The sequence below is a fragment of the Dryas octopetala genome, chromosome 6 (assembly GCF_963921425.1).
Source record: "Dryas octopetala chromosome 6, drDryOcto1.1, whole genome shotgun sequence".
NCBI classification, from domain to species: Eukaryota; Viridiplantae; Streptophyta; class Magnoliopsida; order Rosales; family Rosaceae; genus Dryas; species Dryas octopetala.
In genome coordinates, this window is record NC_141371.1 from 10,350,183 (window position 1) to 10,373,847 (window position 23,665).

Below are 23,665 nucleotides of genomic sequence, written 5' to 3' on the forward strand. Positions count from 1 at the left end.
TGGGCAATTGAGCAAGGCATCATCATAATAGCTTTTCTATAAAGACAAAGGTGGCATAATACAAAGCAGATCATAGCAAGGATCCCATATCAAGGATACCTGGAAAGAACAGGGGGAATGATCTACCATTCTTACAATAACTTAACTTCATCCAACCGGCTTCTCTCAGCCTTTTTTCTTGGATGTCTCCGGAACCGACCTTTCCTACAAGCATTCAGATTTCCATCAATACAATAATCACATAGTGCAATCCATGATCCATCACACATGAATTTTATGCATTCAATTTTGCAAAGAAAGCACAAGTCTCTTAGCAATAATGTATGATATTTCACATTCAGAGGTTCCCCTATAGTACAAGGGTTTCCATTTAGCCCATTATCGACTAAGTAGATGTCATACTATGAAACTTGTTTTGCTGGTACAATCATAAATTTAATTGAAGTATCCTAACCCCCACGGCCAAATGTGTCTTTGTTAGTTTGTCTTAAAAATTGGATACATTTCATCAGTGCATCTGATCTCCCCCATGCCAAAAATTTCCCAAAAGACTCCCATAGACTGGACCTGAAAAGGGTCCCACAAGTAATAAACAAATAGACATGCTCAGGCTATGTAATCAATATTATATATTTATATCTGAACAAAACATGACTAGTAAATGACAATAGGAAAAAAAAAAAAAACCATTTAGCCAAACAAACGATTCAAGCTTTAGCAACAAACAAACATTTCAACCAAGACCAAATACAAGAAAGCAAACAAAATTTTCTTCTTTAATCAGACAAACAATAATAATTACAAAACCTACCTGAATGTGTCAACGTCTAATTCTAGGCTTGCAGCGAAACTCAGCTAGAAGTGCAATGTGATCTGATGACCACTCTGGAGAAGGAAGAGCTGTGTCTTTCCTTAAGCTTTCCTCATCCAAGAGCTCCAACAACGACTCCACCGTTAAAGAGTCCGCTGAAACCACACATTAAATAGCCTTATGCATCATTGATCTATCAAAGAGAGGCATAAAAATGAACAGATCTAACAGATTTTTTAAGGATAAACTCACCAGTGTAAAATATGTAATCTAGGGTACCAATAAAATCTCTAGTGCAATTTGTAAATAACGGTTCATTTGTTGTGGGGTCCATTCTCCTCCTTTGCTGCTCCAAACCAAGACCAACTCCCAGCCTCGCAAAGGATGAATATGCACTTACCTATGAGTTGCAATAGTAATTGTGTCACAACCAGCACAAGACCTGGAAACCAAAAACATGCATACCCTCTCTCTCTCTCTCCCCCCTATGTACTCTTCCCTTTTAACCACAATCTTTTGGTAAGAAGGGGAAAGAAAGATAAACTTTAAGAATGCTCAAGAAACCAATACATTTCAAAGGAATATATTACCAGTGGAAGTTGATGTATCAGCTTGCTGAGAGGGCGCAATATATTAAGAGGGTCTACTTGTAAATCTGGATGTGACGGATCTACCTTACCCATAGCAAGAAGTGTATGAGGAGCACTGCAACAAAGTTCAGCAGTACCTTAAGCAAGCAACATACCGGTAATAAATTTTCAATTCCAGCTAAAATCATCAGTAACAATGAACGGACCTTCCAGGAATTGAATTAAAATCCCCACACACCAGCATTGGAATATCTGCACTAGCAGCTATTTTCTCTAATCCTTTTAAGAGAGTATGAACCTGATAAGAGACAAGAAAACACAATTGAATGCCATCTTGAAAATATATATACAACCACAATGCTACATATAGAAGACCTAATAAATATAAGTTACCTGCCAGAGTTTGACATCCTTTAGTTCTTGGTGGACATTTACATGTGTATTTGCCTGTACTCCATGCCATGAAAAAAATGTGATTACAAAAGATGCCATGAAAGATGCCTGTGCATTGGCATATGGGCAGTTGAAAAGAAAACAGAGCCCAACCAATAAAAAGAAGTTCAACATACAAGGCCACGTAAATTTCACCACATGCAGCAGTAATAACAATACAACATGCATATCATACCACACAAAGAAGTTGCCGTTTCCCAGGATTATCAGCTCCCTGATTGCTAAATTTTGCTTCCAGAACCACTATGAGCGCAACATTATCCTATGGACACATTGAGATCTAGGCATGAGTATCATAGACCAACATCAACCGCAAAAGATCAGGTTCAACCCAGAAAGAATCATAATTAACAAACCCACCTTAACTAATCGGTTTAAAGCACTTTTCTTCTGATTACTTGGAATCATGGCATCAGTCAAAGACTGAGCAGCCTTATTGAATTCAACCTGCATACAAGCACAAATTCCTTCACAAAAGAACCAAATACAACTACAATTCACGTGCTCCTCTCTATCTCTCTCCAAACCTCGTATTTTTTGACATGTGAAAATCTGTCTCTGCGGAAAAATGTTGCACAACCATCAATTGTTTGTGTGTTCCCACTGTAAACCTGAAACCAGAGAATATAAATAAATGGCAAGAAGAAATTCAGGAGCTATGACCATAATGAATGAAAAGTTTATTAAAGCTATAATAAATAAAAAGGATGAGCTACGAGACCTCATTTGTTTTTCTCTTGTATAGCGCTTGATAACCATGTTTATCCAGCTCAGGGGCAAAAAATTCCTCGAAATGATCACTTTGAACCTGAGAGTGCCATTAACGGTTCATATTAAAGGCACAATGCATAACTACTTCAAACATTACATTGAAATGAATGATATGAGATGCAACGTTCATTACTTCCAAATATCTAGTTGACATGCCTGCATTCCAATATGGCTAGATAACTAAATAAGATCTGTATAGTTATTTGCATTGTCGTTAGTTTTCTTAAATTTAGCCAGTATTTCAAACCTGAAATCATCTTTGGGAATACCTAATTTTGATCAATAAAACAAGAAATAAAAAATTCTAGGCCTGAATATTTCAGACCATGCTACTACTGCTCCAGTTATCAGTTTCAAAACAATATAAAAATTCAGGAAACAACAGGAGAAAGTGATGATGTATACCTCCTGAAGACAAACAACATCTGCACGATAGCCAACAATTTCCCGCAACAAATTTTGTCTGCGGTATGGCCAAGAAAGTGCCCATGAAGGGCAGTAACTGTATGATTCACTAGTGGCATACACATCAGACAAAATGTTGTATGAAAGCACAGTAAAAGTTCCAGAAGATGAAATACGGCCATCTGAATCTAAATGCCCCATCACATCAACTCCATTGACAGGAATCAAATGGCGTGGACTTGGAGAGGGTGCTGGAATGACACGAGAAGTTAATATGGTATTGACATGTCCCACAGGTACCTTTGATTCAGCATCAACTACAACACACTCAAACTTAAGAACATGCCCGATATCATCAGCTGTTGGTGTATATGTTTTAGAGCGCCCTACTTCAAACCACGTTTCACCACCACTCCTTTGTGTAACAGCTGCAGGATATAAAGGTGCTGAACCATTTGTCAAACTAGTGCTTGACACAGAACCAGATAAGCTAGTGTTGACAACCCCAGATCCTGCGCTGTTGAAGCGCCCAAACACCTCTTCTTCCTCATTTCCATTTTCATTTACAGCACTAGCAGCACGGTCATGCAAAACACGATGATGCTGCCAAGCATCTGAGAAGCACTTGGGAGAACAGTGATAACTTTTGGCAACAGGTATTTTGGCCTTAACACAACCTAGGCACTGCAATGTAGCCTGCTCAGATGGATGTACACTACAGATTGCAACCTTTCTATCACTTTGAATACGATACCTACAAGCAAGACCAAGAATGGATCAGTATAAATCACATCAACCATCAATGAAAAAAAAAAACTATAACCATCAAGAGAAGAATATAGTCATCTAACAAGAAAAACCTATTCCTATAACATTAAGACATTACATAATTCACCATTATGAAAAAAAATCCAAAACTACACAAACTAAAAAGCATTCTGTCATATTTACCAGCAATCTTGACACAAAAAAATACAGAATTTGCATAAAATTCAAATATTGGTTTTTGCAGATGACAAAAGATGTTCATTTCTTGCATCACAGAGAGTAAGGGAATTAGTCAGATAATTTGGATAGCATCTTGTTCTATATAGTTTAACATTTCCCATCAGCTTTACTTGCCCCTCTGCTAGTCCATATTAGGGATGTTTGAATCAAGGAATGAACCATCCATATTTAATCCATTTGAAGCTTCAACACCAATCACCTTGTTGAACTCGCTATCCCCTAGCTTCCATCCCTCAATAGATGGAAATGATTATAAGAACAACTATATATCAGGGAAATAACATTTTGTGTATTCAACTTTGGAAGCTATTAATTATGACTAAACAACATAGTAGAGAAGTGATATGTTGGAACCTAAGTATACTGTCCCTAATAAAATTTGCTGCACTATAAAGCTAAACCCCAAACTCCCCCCCCCCCCCCCCACCCCCTCTCCTTCCCCAACACACACAAAATATTAAATACGTGGAAACCAACAATAAATTATCTTCATCTTCAATTTTTCGTATAAGAAACAAAGGGCATCATGACAAGAGATCACCTATTATGACTAGGTGCACTATCAAATGCAAATTAAATACCCAATATTTTATCTAATGACGAGAATCTCACCACATTAATTGCATCACAGAAGGAAAAAAATATAGATAAATCTAAGCCTGGTACTTCAAACCTCTGAAATGTGCTAATCCAGGCACAAATTAAATATCCAAAATCTTATCATTTAATGATAGAATCTGGCCTCATTAATTACATAAGACAAACAAAAACTGGATATAATTTAAGCCACTAAAATGTGCTAATCCTGATACTTAAACCGCCAAATTTTGCTATGAGTATACAATAGTAGTAATTCCAACTGCATGCACCAACATCCATAAAAAATAGTTCCAAGTTGAAGTACTCCAATTTTATTCCAGAAGCATCTATTAACAGTACGGAGAGGAACCAATTAACAAAATAAAAATAAAAAATATAAATGCACAATTATACCTAACGTATCACAAGGTATAAAATTAAAAACTGATGATGCTTATGGGAATTAAAACAAAACTGAAAACACTGAAGCACACGAAACAGATCTGCATAAGAAAAACAGTGCATTTAAACTAAATGTAGTAAAGAAGTATTTCAGGGCCTTAGTGACAGATAAGGCATATATTTAACAATATAAGGACAGGTGATTACACCACCAACACTTAAGTAAGTAGGTAACATTTTTTCCCCTCAATGACAGGGAAAGAAAAAGAGTTTGACTAGCTCCTGACATGACTCATTTCCAACTCAATATTAAAAAATAATAATAATAAAAAAAGAGGCTCAAAGAACAACCTCTAATGGGTTTGAACCGGAAAAAGTATATTTAGTGTATGAGAATTCAGGTTAAATATACATTAGAGGAGAAAAAAACAAGGGTTTTTTTTGTAAAATAACTCGTTCATATACACCCATTGCAAAGCTAACCCTTTTCAAAAAAATTTGAAAATTAATAACCTGTGGACTTGAAAAGACCAAAATGGGGTTGATATGTGAGTTGATATTTTGTATCCACATCCTGACTCTCGATTCGCTCTTGACTATGGCACGGTCTTCACATAGCCCAAAACATGTCAGTTTCTAATTATTTTTAAGGTTAGTTTTTTAATGAGCCTACGTAAACGAGTTAGTTTTTAAAGAAACCCACAAAACAATATGGCATCAAAATTAAGAGGATGTCAAAAGTTAGGGAAGGAGCGGGCAAGGATTGAACTATGAACATAGGTGTGAGAGTAAGTGCTCTACCACTGAAATCATAAGGCCCACTAGTAGTAAGGTTTTCATCACAAGTCAGCAGCACAATGAATGCTTTAAACATATCTTTAATACATACCATTGGAGGAATATATGCTCCGAACATACATTTGACAATTTGGCGTTTAGTAGTGTTACAGGTGTTGCAATATTCATCGCTCTCCTATTAATTCTAATGTATGTTCAACAATTTGACGTCTAGCAGTGTTACAACTGTTGCAATATTCATTGCTGTACTATAAATTCCTACGTATGTTCGACAATTTGACGTCTAGCGGAGTTACAGCTGTTACAACATTCATCACTCTACCATAAATTCTTACGTATGTTCGACAATTTGACGTTTAGCAGAGTTACAGCTGTTGCAACATTCATCAATCTCCTATAAATTCTTACGTATGTTCGACAATTTGACGTTTAGCAGAGTTACATCTGTTGCAACATTCATCAATCTCCTATAAATTCTTACGTATGTTAGAGAATTTGACGTTTAGCAGAGTTACAGCTGTTGCTACATTCATCGCTCCCCTATAATATTCTTACTTTAACAAACTATTCTACGATTGCAAGGACTAACTCATTACACAACTTGGCTTGTGTGCAATGTGTCAGATGACTGAAATGACGTCGGTGACAAATCATTTAACTTTTTATGTGAAAGTAAAGGATGGTATTGTGATCACTCAATTATTAGAATTTAATTGCACAATTCAAGGAAATTAATACTGCAACAATGAAAAAGATGGTATTCAAATTCAAAAAAGGAAATTGAACACTCAAGGATGTAAAACGACAAATACACAACACCACATAGATATCCCCAGAAATCTTTTTTTGGAAAAAGATACCCTGAACCAAAGTACTATGATATCATAAAGAAACCCAAGAAAATATACAGGCAATAAACACATGTAAACTACAGTTAAACATCAATTCAAAATACCCAGAAGACTTTCCCTATTGACCAAATTAAAGTTCATATCTTTACCAAAACCCGCGTCACAAAAAGAACCCCAAACCATCCAGAACCCCCAAAACAAAGCTCAAACCCCCAAAAACACCCGAAATCAAAGGCAACAAAAAAAAAACCCAATTAAGCAGAAACAAAAACAAAAAGTTAAATTTGAGTTGAGGAATTGGCACTTACCACTTGTACCTCAAGAAGTGGCCGTCGAGAGGGGCCGACTCGGGCACATCGTCGGTGGTGACGGTCTTGTCAGGGCGGCGCAAGAGCACGTAGGGCGTGAGCTCGCAGCCTACAATGGGAATATCCGAAGGGAGGTGCACGCGTAGCACGCTCAGCATGCTTCGTTTTCGTTCCTCACTCTAACAGGCAGCAGCAGAAATCTTGGTGACAGCAGCAACGTAACCCTCTCTTATTACCTAATCGACAAAAAGCACAAACAAGAACTCCAAGTCCAAGACCTTCTTCTACTTCAGAGGAACCACACGTACGTCTTAGTCGGCGGATACCTGGCGGATCCGCCATTTACTTGACCCGAATGCCCGCCAGCCTTGACGGACCCAAAAAGCCAAAACCCTAAAAATTAGTCTCCGAAATCGACGACCTAGATCGAGAGCTTTGGACTGGGAAATTTCGGGTTCTGCGGCAAAGAAAAGACGAAAAGGATCTTCTTCCTATGCGCTTAAGAAGTGATTGAAGTGGATCGATTATCGGAGAGGGATCGAAGGTTGTAGAGACAGAGACAGAGAGCGAGAGAGAGAGAAAGAACGTTGGGTTCTTTTTAGAGGGGGAGAGAGAGAATAGAAAGGGGGATCGACAATTAGGGTTTTACAGAGGAAGTGAAAGTGATAATCTTGTTGGCTCCATTTTTCATGAATTGGGGACACACAGAGGACGAGAAGAGAAACGGTGGCTCTGCCTCTTTTCTTTTATACCATACGACTCTCTCTCTCTCTCTCTAACTCTACGACTTTGGTTTTGGTTTCTCCTTCTCTCTATTTCATGTTTTTTTTTTTCTTTTTTTAATATCTGTGTGTTTTGTGTATGTGTTTTTCCACTTTTGGGAAAATTGATAATATTGGAATAATTTTATATTTATTTTGATATTGTTTTCTTGAAGACTTCAACCATGTTGTGAGTTGCAACATGAATACATGATGGTATGTGGTTAATGTCATGGATTGGCACTATGCTCTTGTTTAATATTGGTACTCAACATTATGCATGTAAGAATTTGTTTAATTAGTTTCTAAGAAAAATGCGCATAAATATTCTTTATTTTTCTATCATATAGTTACATGTGTCTACTAAGGCTCCATTTGGTTCATGGAATTCATTACGTGGAAAAAAAAAATGTAAGATTTCAATTCCTATAATATTTGGTAATGCCGAGAAAGTTCTGGAAAATATTTTTATTTCCTTTCTTATGTTTAATTTGTATATAGATAGGAAACAAAAATAGTTTAGGGTGCGTTTGGTAAAGTTTTACAAAACGGTTTTTCATTTTACAAATTCAAAAAATGACAAAAATGCGTTTGGTTGCCGTATTGAGAAAACAGTTTTTGAAAAACACAAAATAGAATTTCTAGTTTATAGTGTAAATTCAGAAAACGACTAAATGATGTTTTCAGTAAATTTAGAAAACATAGATAACACAGATACAAATAAAAAAAAATTACAACTGAAAAAAAAAAAATGTGATCTGCACCTCCTCCCCACCTAGCCATACTCACCTCCGTCAGCAGCCCTACCCCCCGCCGCTACCCACCTCACCCATCTCTCTTCATCTCTCCTCTATTTGTCTTTTTTTTTTTCTCTCTCTTCCCATCTCTCAAAATATATACTTTGTAATCCCTCTATAGTTTCCAATTCCCGCTTCAATAAACAGATCAAGACTCTCAGTAACATCCATGGCAGGAAGCTCACGAACCTTAACAACTTTTATATAGAGAAAATACATCTATTCAACTAGATCATAGGTGCTTGCAGTGTTGTCTCCATTAATAATACGACCACCAACAACTCTTCCACCTCCAAGGTAGTCGCGCCAGCCGAGGTGGGTTGGGTTTTATAAAACTTCTCTTCTTTTTAATTATATATTTTATGAAATTGATTAATAATAATTTATAATTAATATCTTTTGTGAATATAATTATTTTGTTGTAATAATTGGTTAATATCAAATGTGTTTTCATTATTTTTGTTTTATATAATTGTTTTTCAATTACGCTACCAGACGCCTTCTCATATTTTGAGAATGCAAAATTTAATTTGTCATTTTCATTTTACAATACAGTTTTTAGAAAATTGTTTTGTAAAACGTTACCAGACGGGCCCTTAATTTTCCAGTTATACCTCTATTTATTTATATATATTAACTAATAAAAAATGTCAACAAATTATTATAGACATAATTGGTATTTTCAATTATTAAAAGGGATATTATGGTCTTGAAAAACTATTATTAATATTTTCCGAAGGATAAATCAAACTCAAGCTAGTAGGAGGGTTCATTTCCCCCATTTTGGGACATCACTTACCCATGACCTAGGAATTGTTTTTCCAAACTGGCACTTACTAAATATAGAAATGAAATAATTTTTCGCATTCTCAAGTTTTCAATCCAGAATCGAACGGGCCTTAATTGTAAACAACCATTGATTATTGTGAGTTTCACATTAATCAATAATTCATAAATATTCACGCACATGTATGTGACCGACGACAAAGTTTTTACTATGTCCTTTAGCATATTTATGATCTTTTAATTCAAATTTGTATTTATGAAAATATTCATCAATAACTATTAAACAATAAATGAAAATAAAATTTATGTTGAAAACATTTCTAAAGTTCTGAATTATAATGATTAAGTAGGAAGTGAGGAATAAAATTGCAAGATTTTGTTTATGCCTTAATGAGTAATTGGCCTTAAAAAGAGAAAATTGTATCGAAGAACCAATTAAAACAGATAGATAAATCATAAATCATTAGTTATGTTGATTGATGAGTTGAATGTGTGTCATACCCTACACCTAAAACTCCCAATTTAGGTTAATTACAAAGTATCATTTATAAGTAAGTCCAAATTAGAGAAACCATACATAAAATAGTTCAAGTTCTCGAAAAATTGAACAACTAGGTCATGTTTTAAGAATTGTTGAGCATTCAAAAGCTAAAAGTCTTGGAATTAGATATGTCAAATGAGCCAAGTTGGCATGAGCACGGACACGAGCACAAACCAACACATTAAAGTGAGCACGACATCGCACAAGCACAAGCATGAAATGAGCTCGAACTAAGCATGGCCTATTTAACATTTTTTTCTTTCTTAAAAAACTTTTCAACAAAAAGAATCAAATTTACAAGCAAAAAAGTGTTAAGTAAGCTTCTAACTCTTAAAAAAAATATAAAAATAATAATAATAATAAGGGTGTCACTATTTAAACCCAATTTTTTTTATCAATAGCCCCAACAATTTAATGAAATGTTAATTTTCAATTTTATTCTAATGTAAATTAACTGTTAAAGATTTAACTGAAGTGTTATATGAAGTCTGCTGTATATGTAGTTGTTAATTCATCATGTTCAATCAAAAGGAAGTCCTTTGAGATTGTTTGGGATTTTATGTCCATATTCAGAGACTCAATTTATCGCAATGGCTCCAGGCTCCAGCTACAAACTTTACAAGAACCGCCAACCTTATAAAAAGATAAAGAATTTGGATTCAAAACTTGGGTCATTGGGGAAAGGCCTCAACATGACATCTCCCTGAAGGTGAATTTGGGCAGAAGAACATCAAGAACAATTAAGAGCAAGCTATTGAGACACCAAGGTCAAAGCGAGGTAGGCGGAAATTAAAGTATGCTACCGGATTTGAAGACAAAGTTTAAGTAAGATAGATGAAAAAGCTTCACCTGCATCCTTTTTTGTTACATTTAGCCCAGGATCGTCCCTGCCTACTAAAGCTGATCTTCTCAAAATATATGGTAGATTTGGAGAATTGGATGAAAAGGAAACTAAGATGTTCTACAACAATTTTTGTGCTCAGGTTTCCTTTCTAAGGAGCACTGATGTGAAAGAGGCCTTCAAGAGTTTCTAATGTCAATTTCTAACTGGGTGTAATATTGATTTTGTGGTGGTGATGGTCATTATTGGTAGTGTTAATTCGGTGGTGGTGCAATTGGATCTCACGTTTTGGTGGTGGTGGAGATGGAGTTAATTGGGTGCATGTTTATGTTAGGTATAGAAAGTAAAATAGGTTGGATGTGGTGTTGAGTTTTAGTAAGGGTAATTTAGGAAAACTTGTTAGGTATACTAATAAATGGGTCTAGAAAGTGTGTTGGGCTATTCATAAAAAAATTAGATCTAAATAGCGTCACTCTAATAATAATTAGCCGTTTAATGCACTACACGAACACAAATGGGTTGCGGGTCGTGGGCCTTGCCGAGCCAAGATCTTGCATATATAGGCTGAATTGGTATTATACATGCTCTTGTTCAATCCTTAGTACTTACTACTTAATATTTTTTTTAAAGAGTTTTTTAATTAGTTCAAAAGAGGAATTAATGCGTATAAATATGTTTAGGGTTAAATACAAAAATGGTCTACAAACTTTACAATGAGTCTCAATTTAATCCACTAATTATAAAAAGTGTCAATTTGGTCCATAAAATTTCCAAGTTGTACCAAAGCAGTACAAACGCTAAGTTTTATCAAAAAATTAACGAATTGGTCATATGAAAATGTGATGAACGGATGAAAATGCCTCTGAAAATGTGGTCACTTGCTGTGCACATGACCAATTTTCGTTAAATTTTTCGATAGAAGTTAACGTTTGTACTGCTTTGATACAACTTACAAAGTTCTTGTACCAAATTGACACTTTTATAGATAATAGATCAAATTGAGATTCACTGTAAAGTTCGTGGAGCATTTTTGTATTTAACCCATACGTTTATTTTTCTACCGTATCACAGCCATGTCCGCCCATAGCTAGTTAACAACCTATGATTTGGTGTGAGTTTTATACATTAATTAACAATTATTCACACATGTGTGAGTCGTGTGACCGATGCTCACAAAGTTTTAGGAGACTAACAACTACGTTGTTAGATAGTATTTATGAGCAAATTTATACACGCTTTTTTACATACGGTCGTTTTAGATAATATTTGTATTTTTAGAAAATATTTGTCAATAAATACTAAATAAGACCAATGATAAATATAACATTTAAGTAAAAAGAACTTCCAAAGTTTTGAATTACAATGATTTTTTTTCTATTTTTTTGAGATTTGAATTACAATGATTTTTTTTTTTCTATTTTTTTGAGAATTGAATTACAATGATTATGTAGGGAGTGAAAAACAAACTTGCAAGCCTTTTTTTATTTTTTATTTTATCAAGGCAACTTGCCAATTTATTCAATTGGATCAAGACGCTAGATGCATCTGTTTGGAGGAGAGATTGAAGCCAATCTAACCTTCTTCCTTCCAAATTTGAGGTATCATCACATGCCAAACCAACTATGCTAAATGGTGAGCAACAATATTACAATTACGAGGCATACAACAAATAGAAATAGCAAAAAAAAAAAAAAAAATTCCTCCATATACAAAAAGCTCGGTCGTTCTTGGAACCAACCCAACAGAGGCTGAGTAATACGCCTTAAAAAAATAAATACTGGAAAATTGAAGAATCAATAATAAACTAATACCCCACTCCCACCTTGTGCATGTCAATCGGGTTTTTTATTTATTTATATTTCTATTATTATATACTTTAGCCATTTGTTTGATTTGTGAATGCATGTGACAAGAGATATTTAAGGAATAGGAGAGGATCCAAATCTTGAAGTATTTTGTTATGTAATTAATGCTATGCAATTATGCATTGGCATTATGCTCAATATTTTATTAGTTTGGACTGAAGAATTTGTTTAATTAGCTGAAAAGGGGAATGGATAGATATGTTTATTTATAAGAAAACTAAAGACTATGACAACAGAGGAGAGCCAGCAGATAGATAGCAAGACAAAAATAAAGAAACCACCATAAATTACAGAACCCCATCGGCCCATAAGATTCTAGAGGACATGGAAGTCTCTCCCAATTGAAAACAAAGACAAGAGAGGTTGGGATCACAACCCAATTGCTCAAGCACAACCTCTTTAATGCAAGCCAGGCGACATTATTGGGTATCGGCACAACAGACAGAAGTCATGACTGCTCTCTAGCCACTTAACATTAATGCAATCTTGATGATAAAAATGTAAGCAAGGCAAGCAGAGAAGAACTTGCTCATCACCAATATTACCATCAGAGCCCTCCATACAAATAACACACGACTGATCTCCCCGCTCGGCTTCTTCCAAACCATCCTTATCAACTCTCATTCTCTCCAAACCCTCAACGGCGGCGCCGCCCGATTTAGTTGCCGGAGCAAACTCACCCTCATACGTTTCCATGGATTCCCTCATAGTCCTAACCAAATCAACAACTTGATCAATGTCATAAATGTGATTACCAAACTCCAAAGTGGTGACGTCTACTAGGGCCACAAGAATAGGCACCTTTAGGTCTGCAAATTCGGTCACCTTCTCATATAATCCCCCCAAAATCACAGGGCACATATGTTTTGGGACATGCAAGAACTTACAAAGAACGTTATTCATGAACGTTGCGCAGGTTTTGGTATTCGATACAAGGCCGCGAGGGACAAGAAAAGCTTCTTCAGTTACAAGTTGTTCAAAAACTGTTTCTGCAACATCATCATCATCATCATCTTCGGCGAGCTGAAACGTGTGTTGGATTCGGTTGAAGAGCTTAAAATTGATCGGAACGGCGTCGCATGACTCGCATTGATGCTGGGAATGGTCGACTTTGAGGAAGGGTAAGGTTGCTGGGAACGCACCTACACGATAGGTTACTCTATAGGGTAGTGACATGATCGATCGATTGATAACAAAATGGCCAATGGAATGTGTATGTATTTATAAGATAGGATAGACCACATAGACCTAAACCGAGTAGGACTAGGAAAAAAAAAGTGCTTTAATTAATTTATCAAAATTTATTTTTCTTTTTATTGTTAATTCTCTCCTTTTCCTTTTTAAAATAGGAATGACGTTTGTGGTTTTCTTAAAAGAATTAAAATTTTCAATAAATTCATTAAAACATTCTATCTGGTTCAAGATTAAAATTGTATCATTTGTGTCACTTATTTAAAGTTCATAATCTTGTAGTTGCTTTGGAAACAAGGAAATGTGCCCCAAGCTTATGCGCACCACGATGCTGGACATCAATGCATTGCCAATATTGCTGCTCGGGTACTATTTATGATTGTTATTGCTTCTTCAATTGTAAATGATTTATAAGAGTTTGATGTACCTAGTGCAATCATGATAAATAAACAAGCTAGCAAATAAAAATTTCCGTTTTATGTTGATTCGAATACTTTAAAAATGTCTGACAAGTGGTAAGAAAGCAATATCGACTTGTACTAAATTGTTGGAATTAGTAAATTAACAAACTTTCAATAAGCTTTTTGTTTATTAATTAATGAGTGACAAGTGGTAAGAATGCAACACTAATCAAATTGAAAAACTATACCGATGATAAAAGGTAGATATGTAAACCCAGGTTGATTGATAAAAGAATTTGCATTTAGGTTAAAACAGGACACCAATTGGATCGACCCTCAGCTCCGAATCTTATATTTTATCTAGCTACGGCAAATTAATTTTGACTAATTCTCGATCCCGGTTGCATTTGTATTAGAACTGTAATTTCCCTTGCATGTATTGAAAATAGTACGTTTCTTTATGTTGATTTTTACAATTCTTTAATAATAATTGATAATATACGATAAAGGCACACAGGACACAAGTGATTGGTCTCTAGCCACTTAACAATGCAATCTCTATGATAAAGATGTAAGCAAGGCATGCGAATTAAGAAGAACTTTGTACACTATGATCACGCTCAAAGCCCTCCATTTCCACAGCTGATCAAGTCACCTGATCCTCCAAGTCGTTTTGATGAAGAAGCTAGTTCGATCCAGTTCCAAGAATTGATGGAAATATGAAGATAATGCCAAAGAATCAATATATAGGATGTCAATTTGTGAATGATATTTTTAGTTTGGTTTGGTCATATCTTAATTAAAGTAATTCCTGATAGGTCAGCAAATGGGCTAAAATTGGGCAGGTGATGGGTAATACAAACATAGTTGTCATTTTCAGAGCTACAAATTCCATATTAATCAAATGTTAGACCTATCTTAACTGACCATGAAATGATAATATCAATGATGATGAATAGGTCGTGAATAATAGTTTTACTTTGAAAAAATATAATTTCCTCTAATATCTCAATTGAATCGCATAAATTATAATAATTTTAAGACGATAGTAGAAGAGTTTGTTATTATTAAATAAAACTATGGATTTATAGGTTGCAAAAGAGATATCTAAATAAAGTAAAATGGGCATCATATATGTGAATAAACATATCATTAACTACTCATGAGTTTGAAAGATATCATAAAATTCAAACCAAAAAATAAGTCACAATAAATTTATTTTACATGTCTATAGACAATGGTAAAAGAGAAAAGGTTGTTTTTGTGTTTGTTTAAAACTTATTTTTTCCTCACCCAAAAAAAAAATCTCTTTAATTTGTACTAGGGTCAAGGAGTTAAATTCCGTTTTTTTAGGGTATGAAAATTTTAACATTAGTTCATCAATTTTTTGATAGTATTTCGCCAAAATTTCGCTCAAGAACCCAGCTATTTCTGTCTTCTACATTCTCCTTGCTGGCGGTTACAAACCCAGCCACCGGAGTGATTTGGGAGGGAGGAGAGAGAAGGGAGAGAAGCCATCGGGGTGATTTGGGAGGGAGGAGAGAGAAGGGAGAGAAGAGAGAGAATAGATAGGGGATGGAGAAGATCAAATCGGGGAGGGAGAGAGAGATTGGCGCAGGAGAGGGAGGAGAAAGAAGAGAAAGAGATGATATATCATATATGTCTATATGCGACACAGTGGCTGGGAGCCTGGGACTGACTGGGAGAGAGAGAAAAAAGAGGGAAGAAGGAGAGAATCACGAGAAGAAAAGAAAAAGGAAAGAGAAGAAAAGGGAAAGGAAAGAAAAAAAAAAAAAAAAGGTTAGGGTTGATTGGGGTTTGGGGTTTGGGGTCTTTGGACAATTGGAAAGAAAAAAAAAGGTTTGGGATTTCGCTTAGGGTTTCGTTTAGTTATTTTTAAACCCTAACCATAATACATTTCTATATATAAAATAATATAAAATACTCTGAAGGCCTAAACTCTAATATCTTATACTATATATATATATATATCCTAAAGAATATAGAGTATATAAGATTTAATGTATAGATTATAGAATATAAAGAGTATTATGGTATATAGAGTATATATGGTTTAGTATTAGGGTTTAGTGTATAGATTATAGAGTATAAATAATATACTAATTTTATTTATTCATTATACTAATTTTATTTAACGGTATTTGCCTCCAATGTTTTTTTAATTTCATTATACTATATAATTTGGTTTCTTCAATGTTTTTTTATCAATGTTGTAGATAATATGTTAAATAAACATATGGTAAAGTTGCATTCAAAATTTCCATATTTTGATAGTAATTTCCGTCTAATTTTTGTTGAAATTTTAAAATCTTCGAAATTTCCGTTTAAATTTCCATCGAAATTTCCTCGAAACCCGAAATTTTATTCCTTAACTAGGGCGGCCTATTTAAAACTTAAAAGTGGAATTCATATATTGTAATATGTCCCTATTATAAAACTAGAGAGAGAAACGAAAAGAATATGCACATATAAATATACCATGATAAAAAGGAAATTGAATAGTGAAAAATAATGGTTTAATTATCAAAAACTAGTAATACTCTTATAAGAGTTCGTTTTCGCTAGTTGTTATAGTATCTGTTAACTCATGGTTAGGATTTATCTTTAAGCAAATGGTGTAACACAAGCCCAACTCATCCAAAACAACTTCAGCAAGTTAGCGCTAAATTGAAATTGCAAATTGAAAATGCGTCAGAAACTGTGGGTCAAATTACCGAAATTGTGAGTGCAGACATATTTTCACTACAGTTGGACAAATATAAGTTTTATATGCCAAAGAAACTAAGAGAATTTGAGAGAAGAAAATTAAAAACGAACAAAACTAAAAAATACGAATTGAAACTACACTAAATAAGCTAAGTGACCTAGATGCTACAAATGTTATCTTATTGTTACATTTTAACAATCGATGTACTAGAGGATGCTTGTCATGCATCTTACGCTAATTTATTGTAGATTAAATTTGTAATCACCTCAATAATGGATAAATCAAATTTTTTGTATTAGATCCAACCACTAAATGTAACATGTATTCAAAGTTGCTCAAAATATGTCAATTAGGTGAGCGGGAGTGTAAATATATATATAGTAACCAATATGGCAATATTTTAGAAATTATTTTGGAATAAACATTGCATAAGCTGATTAGTCTAAATTGACCAACCTTTTCAAGCTACTCTATTTTTTGCAAGGGACTTGTAGCTAAAGTGATTAAGAGTATTTACTCATGCACTAAAGATCTTGTATTCGAATCTCCCATTCCCATCCCCATCCCCACTATTGTTACTACTAAAATATAAATAATAAAAAAAAAAAACCCGCTCCATTTTTGAAATTTATGCAATATGCATTGAGTTACGTTAAATCTTTGATCTCTTTTAAAGTAAAAAAATAAAGGGTTAACTTAATTATTTTTAGTTTGGGTCACATAAAAACAGTATAATAAATGAAGGTATAATTGTAAAACCAAACTATTAAAACGAAAATTAAAAATTAAGAAAAAGGCACTCCACCACTTTAAAACATAGAAAGAATGATAAATTATAAAACTATTAGGACTCAATATACAACCAATTGACACAAACTCTGCATGTCAATGAATAATTGGCCAACATTCTTTGTATACTAGAGGCTCAATGGACATTTTGGGTGTGACCATTTCCTCATGGGTTACAGGACACATGTACTCCATAATGTTGCACCATTAGTGATAGTGGTGAGTTTATCTTACGAAAAAAAAAAAGAATAATAGGCAATTATGCGCGCATTTGTCTTATAAAAAATAATATTAAAAAAGAAGCGCGCATTTGTCTTAAAAAATAATAATAATAAAGAAAAGAAGCGCGAACTCGGGTTTGGGTTTGGGTCCGAAATCCAAAAATCCAATCACCGCCACCCAAAGTCCAGACTCCGGACCTCTACTTTTTCTCTGGATTTATTGCCAACCCAGATACTTCACGAACTTTCTACCTCTCCACCTTCACCAAGACACCAACCACAAACCACAAACCACAAACCACAAACCCTAACCCTAATCCCAATCTCTCTCTCTCTCTCTCTCTCTCTCTCTCTCTCTCTCTCTCTCTCTCACCGAGCAAGAACGACAAAAACCATGTCTCACTTTGGCAGGTCTGGTCCTCCGGACATCGCTGACACATACTCTCTCCTCGTCCTCAACATCACCTTCCGTAAATTCTCTCTCTCTCTCTCTCTTATTTTTATTTTTTTTCATTTTGTCTTGTTTGGATTTCATGGTGGTAATTTGTTTGTTGATTGATTTGTTTATCTGAAAAAGGTACGAGTGCTGATGATCTGTTTCCGCTATTCGATAAGTACGGCAAGGTTGTTGACATCTTCATCCCCAGAGACCGAAGGTTTGTTTAGATAGCACCTTTTTTTTCTTTTCTTTTTAACTCTGTATCCTGTTTGGTTCCTGAGAAAATTGGATACCTTTGACCGAAGGTTTGTTTAGATAGCGCCTTTTTTTTCTTTTCTTTTCAACTCTGTATCGTGTTTGGTTCCTGAGAAAATTGGATACCTTTGATATGTCTGAAAGGAGATTGTGAATAAAGAAATATCATATAAGAAGATAAAAATCCTTGAGTTATTGTTCTTATTTGTTATATAATTTCTTTTAATCATGTTTTTCTTATTCTTATGGATGCTGAGAAGATATGGAATTTCGACACTTTAGATGTGCGGAGGAGTGATTTAGCTTCTCTTAAAGTGGAGGGCTAGGAAATTGTAGGAACTGAAAATTTGAATTTTATGTCCTTTTCCTTTTTTTTTTTGTTTTATTTGTTTTACAAAATTGTTTTTCTTTTTGAAGACTGAATTTTGGGTGTTTATCTTCCTCTTGTTGTTTAGGACTGGTGAATCTAGGGGGTTTGCTTTTGTGCGATACAAATATGCAGATGAGGCACAAAAAGCAGTTGAAAGGCTTGATGGTATGCAAATTTTACTAGTTTATTATTATTATTTTCTTTAACTGGGTTATGGTTCCTATTTTTTTTAACTTGTCACTGCTCGCCAATTCTCTTGACCATTCTAAATATTTTTCAGGAAGAGTTGTTGATGGTCGAGAGATAACTGTTCAGTTTGCAAAATATGGGCCAAATGCAGAGAGAATGTAAGTTTTTCTTTTATTGGTTTCTTATTAGTGGATTCTTAATGGGTGAAGCTTATTTTGGGTTGGATTTGTACTTTATGTACTTCAAGTTCAAGTGATCTACCTACTTTATGTAGGTTGAGGTTTTTTTTTTTTTTTTTCTCTTGTGGATTGCTGGTCCACCTTTGTTTATATTCTGTTTGCCTTGGTGAAAGTTTCTCGTTTCCTATAAAAAAAAAAGTGATCGATGAACTTCTATTACAGTCTTCCATCTACTTTTATTACTTTTTGGTTGAAAATTATTCTCAACTGCTGCATATGTTGCTCCTTAATAGTGAATCCTTAATGAGGTTTCTCTCTTCCCCACCCTAGTGCTTGCATTATTTATTGTCATTATTGACTATTTTAAATGGGTGTATTCTAAATTTCTAATCCTGGTATTATGTATATACTGTAAGTTGCTCTTGTATGTTGTTAATTTGGTATTCTGACTACGTTCATAATGAAATTGAACCTTGAAAAGCAAATTTTGTTCATTGTGTGGCGTCCATTTATCTTTTTTCTTTTCTCTTTTATTTCAGTCATAAAGGAAGGATTGCTGAACCTCTACCAAAATCAAGGCATAGGTCGAGAAGTCGCAGTCCTCGGAGAAGGTCAGTCCCCTTTCCTTGGTCTTTCTTTTTGATGGATAGTTACCCTTTTATTTGACCATTTCCTTTTATTGTTCATTTGTTCTTTAAAAAAACACAATTTTACAATGTATGATAAAATAATTTATCTTCTTTAATGGAAAAGTGAGAGAATGGTGTTTGTTTTTTATTGTCATCAAGAAAGGGAAAATGAAAGTGAGAACACCTTTTTTGATAGGGATGAGGACCAGATTTGTTGGAAAGCATTGGTACCTCTAGCTGTTGCTGCCCCTAGAGCTATGCTGCATTATGTGGTAGAATGTAATGTCATGCATCTAACTGCCAATTTAAATGTACTGTATGGAGAGTGAATAGCTCAGGAACTGTGAAGATCAATTAAATATGTTTCTACTGAACTCCAAAATTGTTTTTGCGGAGTTTACAAAGTTTGAACTTAATTTGCTACTTCATGCTAAAATTGCATTAGTGATCTTCCAAGTTATTTTATAAGCTTGTGATATACAAGTGAGTCTGTATATGTACTATTTATAATCTGCCAGGTACCGAGATGACTACGGAGACCGGGACTACAGGAGGAGAAGTCGCAGTAGGAGTTGGGATAGGTATGACCGTGACAGATACAACGGGAGGGACAGAGACTATCGTCAACGAAGCAGGAGCCGCAGTGCCAGTCCTGTTTACTACAGGAGCAGGAGAAGAGGGCGCTATGATGATGAGAGGCGGAGCCGTAGTCCAACTCAAAGTCGATCTATTGATAGGTTTTAAGCTATGCTAATCATCCTTTAAATTATGTGTATTAATCAAATACTAGTTCTTCCTTTTGATTTTCTTTAATTTGTAATGATCTGTGTTGCAGTGCCTCCCCTGCTCGGCGTAGCCCTAGTCCTCGTAAGAGCCTTTCCCCGCTGAGCAGGAGCCGCAGTGCGAGCCCTGATGCACGTAGTCGTGATAGATCCTCCATTTCTCGCAGTGTTTCACCACGAGGTCGTCCTGCTGATTCTCAAAGTCCATCCCCTCGAAATTTAGATGTTGATGTGAGTTGATGTCTACAGTTTTAGTTTCTTCTAGAATGACTACTTTCTGCTGTATGGGTGGAAGGTTATTGAACTGGTAATCTCTTGAATCTATTTTGCAGGATTGATGTTTCTGGTTGCATTGAAATTCATGGAAGCACCTTGAGTTATGTACTTCTGGCTGTTCAGCTGATGTCAGGGATCCTTGATCATCGTGCTTGTTTTTTATCGGAATTTTGAAGTGCTAGTTTTGGTAGGACTGGTTTTTTAAGTGTTCGACTATATAATGCTGAACCTTATGCATCCTTTATTTTGGTTGGACAGTTTGGCAATTTATGGACTAATGTAGTTTGTAGGCTAGTATTACAGTATTGACAAAGGATATTCTGTTGTAAGTTCCATAGTGTGTGCTTTTTATTCTTCTTTGTGTAATTTTTTTGTTCACTTTTATTTGTGCACTAGCACTCTTGCTCATTTATGAGTGTATGGGTTATTAAGTTGTCTGTTCCAGTTTATAGGAGGACTGATTCATCATGAATTATTTCTTGGGTTTTATAGTTGTGTTCGTGAAAAGAGTGATTGAGGCCAGAATAAGGAGGATGTTGATTTGTAGCCGTTGATGCGGTTTCTAATTCGTAGATGGATGGTTGTGACCGATGCTGGTTGCAGCAGTGTGCTGGTTTTAGAAGTATGATTGTTTTTGCTGTGAGCTTGTTGCAGCAGTATGCTGGTTTTAGAAGTATGGTTTTCTCCATATGAAATAAATTTTGGTAAGAAATATGGTTTGGCTCTTTGTTTCTGAAAAGTGTTATATACTTTTAGGATTTTAATGCTTGACCTGATGGTCCTCTCTGGGCTTTCATTAATCTTGAAAAAATTGGCTGTGAAAGGGGTGGTAGTTGCTGTGATGGTCTATAAGGTGGATACAAGTTGAATGGGTCTGTAGCTGATGCTGCATATGAGATGGACCTGTAATTCATTGTGAAGCTGAAAGGGTCTATAATTGCTGTGATGGTAGAAGTTGAACTGGTATTTACCTGTAGCTGATGCTGCACATAAGTTGGACCTGTGATTCGTTAACACTGATGTGGATATCAAGTATGAACTGCCGATACTAATGAAACTGTGACTGCTGGTCTCAACTTTGCAGCCACAGAAATGAGACATGGTAACAAGTTTATGGTTAATTTATTTAGGGTGTTTAAGACTGCTTATTAAATCACAAAAATTATGACCTCTTCTTTCTGAATTTATATAGATTTTCACAAGTTCATGGCTCTAGCTGTGAAGTGGTAGCTTGTTCGTATCATGTACTATATATATACCAGAGGGTACATGTGTGATTCAGAAAAGATGTTTTGAAACAAAGGTTTTGCGTAAACTTCCATTTTTTAATTTTTTAGCATAAAATTAAATCCAAGCGTCCATTGCATTAGCAGTTGGGGCCCTGATGATGGCTGCTTGGCTATCTATTTGGCATATGCTGATACTAAAAGATCTTTGATTTGTATGTTATGCTGATAAAATGGATGTTCATTGTTGCAAGTCTTTTGCTTCAGAACCTTGATTCTGGATCAGTCGTCTCTCCATTATTCATGCGTCAACATAATCATGACATTAATAATTTTTTGATCTGACAAAGTTCACACATGGATGCTCTTGTATATATAGTGATCCCTTGGTTAATCTTTCATGCCTTTCAGATTACCAGACCGACCTATTGCTTTGCTTTGTGGTACATAAATGTTGTTTTTCGAGTTGGCCATTATCCGTTGGAAGATATGCCATATCCAAGTTTGCTTACAATGTTTTGGAGATGAGAACAGCTAATTATTGGTTGTGTTCAGGATGGTATTTAAGCTGTGCGGCCACTTGCACGTGTTGGAGCTGGGATTTTGCATGCTCGGTTATACATAATCTATGTGTTCCTAGACAAATGATTGTCGTGCAAATTTGCTCCAAATGTTGATATTCACCAAAATTTTGTAGGCTCTGAGTTAATATGTTGTGAATTGGTTTGTCTCAGCTTTTATATTCATCTTACTATTCGCTCAATGAAATTGACTTAAATATATTCTTTTGCATGATTGAATCAAGTGAAAGTTGAAGGTATTCTATTCAATTATAGTGCTATTATTTCTTGTGTATTTTTTTTTTTTTCTCTATAGTTAATGCTGAATGTTATTTTTGTCCTTTGTGGTTTCTCGTATTGAGCTATGGATTGAAACATGTTATGTCTAACTGGTCCTGCGTTCCCGTTACCACCTCCCAAAACCAAATTGTAGTGATGTGGGACAGATTTATGTGTTTGAAATTGCAGCACATAAATGTAACCATTTAAAACAAATGTAAATAAATTGAAATGGGAAAACAAGGGAGCTGTTCTATGTATTCAGATATGGATGCCTGATATAGTTAATGCTCAGACTGTTGCACAAACTAGAGGGAAATTTGCTGGTATCTTTATTGAATTGGATTTAACGAAGCCACTCACACCTTAATTACACGTGTGGATAGGGAATGGTTTGAGGTAAAAATGAGGGACTCCACTAAATCTACTTCTTGGGGAAGCTTGGACATAAAAATGAAAGTTGTCCGTAAAAATGTGGGTGGCTTCTGCAAGGGAAAATTCTAAGGGAGGTGGTGAGAATGTAGCTTTCCATACTGGAAGAACAGAAAATTGTAATGAGAAGTCTACTCATTTCAAGTTAAGAA

The 23,665-nt window shown here is 35.0% G+C and overlaps 2 protein-coding genes across 6 annotated transcripts; one reads left to right on the plus strand and one right to left on the minus strand.

Annotated features, from left to right (window-relative positions):
• LOC147282265 (DNAse I-like superfamily protein) lies at window positions 1-7,778 on the minus strand. Of its 2 annotated transcripts, none has more exons than XM_086248663.1 (12): window positions 6,977-7,777; window positions 3,031-3,784; window positions 2,576-2,662; window positions 2,382-2,465; window positions 2,215-2,301; window positions 2,030-2,116; window positions 1,795-1,848; window positions 1,608-1,699; window positions 1,402-1,516; window positions 1,064-1,211; window positions 812-966; window positions 1-204 (listed from the first exon to the last, which is right to left on the minus strand). In XM_086248663.1, exons 1-11 carry the CDS (start codon window positions 7,132-7,134, stop codon window positions 821-823), a joined length of 1,812 nt encoding a protein of 603 aa, XP_086104789.1. In that variant the 5' UTR covers window positions 7,135-7,777; the 3' UTR covers window positions 1-204; window positions 812-820. The 2 variants fall into 2 exon arrangements, with proteins under 2 accessions (XP_086104789.1, XP_086104790.1); XM_086248664.1 differs by lacking the exon at window positions 1-204 and adding an exon at window positions 300-567 and having other exon boundaries at window positions 6,977-7,778.
• Window positions 7,779-18,035: 10,257 nt separating this feature from the next.
• LOC147282266 (serine/arginine-rich splicing factor SC35-like) lies at window positions 18,036-23,058 on the plus strand. 4 transcript variants are annotated; one of them, XR_015122835.1, is made up of 11 exons: window positions 18,036-18,367; window positions 18,475-18,553; window positions 19,047-19,126; window positions 19,242-19,308; window positions 19,869-19,940; window positions 20,477-20,695; window positions 20,794-20,971; window positions 21,073-21,203; window positions 21,509-21,720; window positions 21,841-22,118; window positions 22,654-23,058. XR_015122835.1 is itself a non-coding variant. In XM_086246728.1 (8 exons), the coding sequence occupies exons 1-8, from the start codon at window positions 18,292-18,294 to the stop codon at window positions 21,076-21,078; spliced, it is 777 nt and encodes a 258-aa protein (XP_086102854.1). In that variant the 5' UTR covers window positions 18,036-18,291; the 3' UTR covers window positions 21,079-21,370. The 4 variants fall into 4 exon arrangements, 1 of the variants encoding a protein (XP_086102854.1); XR_015122836.1 differs by having other exon boundaries at window positions 22,798-23,058; XR_015122834.1 differs by having other exon boundaries at window positions 21,841-23,058.
• Window positions 23,059-23,665: the final 607 nt, after the last annotated feature.

Excerpts from the sequence above, each read along its gene's own strand:
- LOC147282265 (XM_086248663.1), bottom strand. The coding sequence starts at position 7,134 with ATGCTGAGCGTGCTACGCGTGCACCTCCCTTCGGATATTCCCATTGTA. Across the intron at positions 1,849-2,029 it reads AACGGCAACTTCTTTGTGTG|GCAAATACACATGTAAATGT; the intron begins GTATGATATGCA and ends CATGGAGTACAG. Across the intron at positions 1,700-1,794 it reads AGGATGTCAAACTCTGGCAG|GTTCATACTCTCTTAAAAGG; the intron begins GTAACTTATATT and ends GTCTCTTATCAG.
- LOC147282266 (XM_086246728.1), top strand. The coding sequence starts at position 18,292 with ATGTCTCACTTTGGCAGGTCTGGTCCTCCGGACATCGCTGACACATAC. Across the intron at positions 18,368-18,474 it reads CGTCCTCAACATCACCTTCC|GTACGAGTGCTGATGATCTG; the intron begins GTAAATTCTCTC and ends TATCTGAAAAAG. Across the intron at positions 19,309-19,868 it reads GGGCCAAATGCAGAGAGAAT|TCATAAAGGAAGGATTGCTG; the intron begins GTAAGTTTTTCT and ends CTTTTATTTCAG.